General features: G+C 39.4%; 1 protein-coding gene across 1 annotated transcript in view; it reads right to left on the bottom strand.

Annotated features, from left to right (window-relative positions):
* Window positions 1–2,001, bottom strand: part of DNAH5 (dynein axonemal heavy chain 5) — a gene marked incomplete at its 5' end in the record, with an annotated part of 277,065 nt that extends 275,064 nt beyond the window's left edge. The window contains one exon of the mRNA XM_008059081.1: window positions 1,867–2,001. Coding sequence (XP_008057272.2) covers window positions 1,867–2,001 — 135 coding nt within the window. The remainder of the gene's footprint in view (window positions 1–1,866) is intronic.
* Window positions 2,002–2,493: the final 492 nt, after the last annotated feature.

Below are 2,493 nucleotides of genomic sequence, written 5' to 3'. Positions count from 1 at the left end.
CTAGGTTTATACCACTTAAACAAGTACCAAATTCCTAGAGACAGAAAGTAGAATGATGGTTTCAGGGGCTATAGGGAAGGGGAATTTGGAAGTCATTGTTTAATGGGTATAGGATACCTGTTTTGCAAGATACAAGTTCTGAAGATTCACTGCACAGCAATGTGAGTGTACTTACCACTACGGAAGTGTACACTTTAAATGGTTTAGATGGTCAATTTTATGTTATGTGTATTTTACTACAACTTAAAATAACTTTTTAAAGGATAAAATTTAGCCTAAAAATTTAAGTGTGAAAAGAAGTCCCCTTCAGTATCCACCATGCTACAGATAAAATGTTAAACCATTACACGTAAGGGAAAGCAAGTTGCCCTGTTTTCTTTGTGGCATTTCCTTGATTGAGGATGCGACAGGCACGAGTAGGAAGGACTCACGGAGATTAACTTCCAAGCCAAGAATGTAGTAAAGGAGATGATTTCATCACAGCCAGGATTAAAACCCCCATCCCTCTAGCCTTTGCTTGAGAGCCTGAGCCAGATGGTTTCTTTAAACCTCCAGGTTCTGACATCCCTGGGTCCTGAATTTGACATTACAGTTTAACTTGGGATTCCTACAGACCTGAACTTTTGTCCACTTATGTCACCTGCATGATCCCAATTCCAGATGTCTGAACTGAGAAGCAGGGTAGAGTTAATCACCTCTGGAACAATCTCCCCAAGTGACCCTGTCTCCTTTTATGTTTCCATATTTGGGGAATAATATTATCTACCTCCTGGTATTAAGAAGATGAAGTGATCTCATAGATGAAAACCACTAAGAACAGGGACCAACCCATGCTAAATATCCAATAAATATTAGTTCATTTCCTCAGCCCCTGAAGCTTCATCCTGTAGTTGACACATTTGAGTATCATCTGCCCTTAATTGTTCCCCTGACTCCTATCAACCTCACCAGAGTAGCCCTGTAGGAAGTAATGAAGCCAGTAGTGGGCTGAAGCCACCTGTACTGGTTCATGACAGCCAATAGATCACAACTCTCTCCAACTCAGCGTTTAGTAGCATCTTAATGGGAGTTTGAAACCAGCCATGATGGGAGTATTTACACTACAGAAATCAGCAAACTACTGCCTACCCACCCTCCCCACCCCACCTTGTCCACAGCTAGTTGTTAAACACACATAAGCCTACAACCAAAAAGGTCATCAACGGTGTAGCACCCTATCAACAAAAGGAGTTTTCTTTATTTTTCTAATGACTAATTAACAACAACAAAAACAAAAACTTCAGGAATCATCAGAGTTTCTGCTATGCCTTTCTCACTGCCAAGGAAATTATGTATTCCCATATTTTGGCCTTTCTCATCCAAAGTCAAATCACCAACCAAATGACACTCAGATTTTGGAGAGATTTTATAGCCAAAGATGGAAGTCAAGGTTAGGAACAAAAGAAACCAGATTCAGCTGCAAAACTAAAGTCAAAGTCAGAAATGAATGGCACAATTCAGTCTCCAAGCCTAGAACGGGTTAAATGCAAAAAAAAAGATGAATCAGCAGCTTGAGAGGAGACCTTGTTTCTCCATCTCAGGTTCCAAAATGGCTTGAGAGCCCAGCTTCACTGGATGCAGACAGATGCAGACTTGCCATCAGAACTGTGAAACCTGAATGACAATTATGAGGTCCCCTATTTAAAATGGAGAGCTGGCGCCCTAAGCTCATTCTGCCACCATCAGTAAAGAGTCAGTATGGAGCTCTGTCTCTATTTAAACAGATATCCTCCTCTGGGCACAGCACAGGATCCTGCCACAGGACATTGTCAACAGACCATCTGTGCCCTACATAATCAAGTCAGTGAGAACTCAAACACATCACACCTGATTCCCCTCCAGAATGGCATCCTCCACTTCTGTTTTGTTCAGATCCAAACAGGAAGCCACGATCGCAAATAGGTAGTCATGCCTCCCATCCAAAAGAGCCCGCCTGGCTTCCTTCTCTTCCTTCAACCTTTGCTAAAAGAAAGGAATAAAAATGTTATATGGCACATGCTATTCTCAAAGAGATTCATTTTGTAACAATTTCATGCTATTGTTTTTTTCAAGTCTTAGTATTCACATAACAGTTTAATGGTACCAGTTTTTATGTACTATCTTTCTATCTTTAAAAGTAATGTTATTTCTCTTCTGAAAATAAGGTATACTCATTGTTTTGAGATTGCATAATACAGAGAGGCCCCAAAAAAGAGAAAAAATTCATCTGCCACCCAGAAATTATTATTGTTAACATTTTGCACTAAATCTTTACAGACCTATTTATATGCATATATAAGCATCAACAGACATACCCAAACAAAGAGATCCCCATTTTTGTAAACATTTTTCTAAGCCATTAAAGTAATATTCTTCTACACAATCTCCGATCTTTATTGTTTGTCTATAGTTTCATATCTGGTCTTGAAGTTAATTTCTGAATACCATTGCTTACTTTTTAACTATCAATTGCTC

The sequence above is a fragment of the Carlito syrichta genome, unplaced genomic scaffold (genome assembly GCF_000164805.1).
Source record: "Carlito syrichta isolate Samal-C Ts95f unplaced genomic scaffold, Tarsius_syrichta-2.0.1 Scaffold303700, whole genome shotgun sequence".
Classification (NCBI taxonomy): domain Eukaryota; kingdom Metazoa; phylum Chordata; class Mammalia; order Primates; family Tarsiidae; genus Carlito; species Carlito syrichta.
This window is presented reverse-complemented; position numbering and strand designations above follow the sequence as displayed.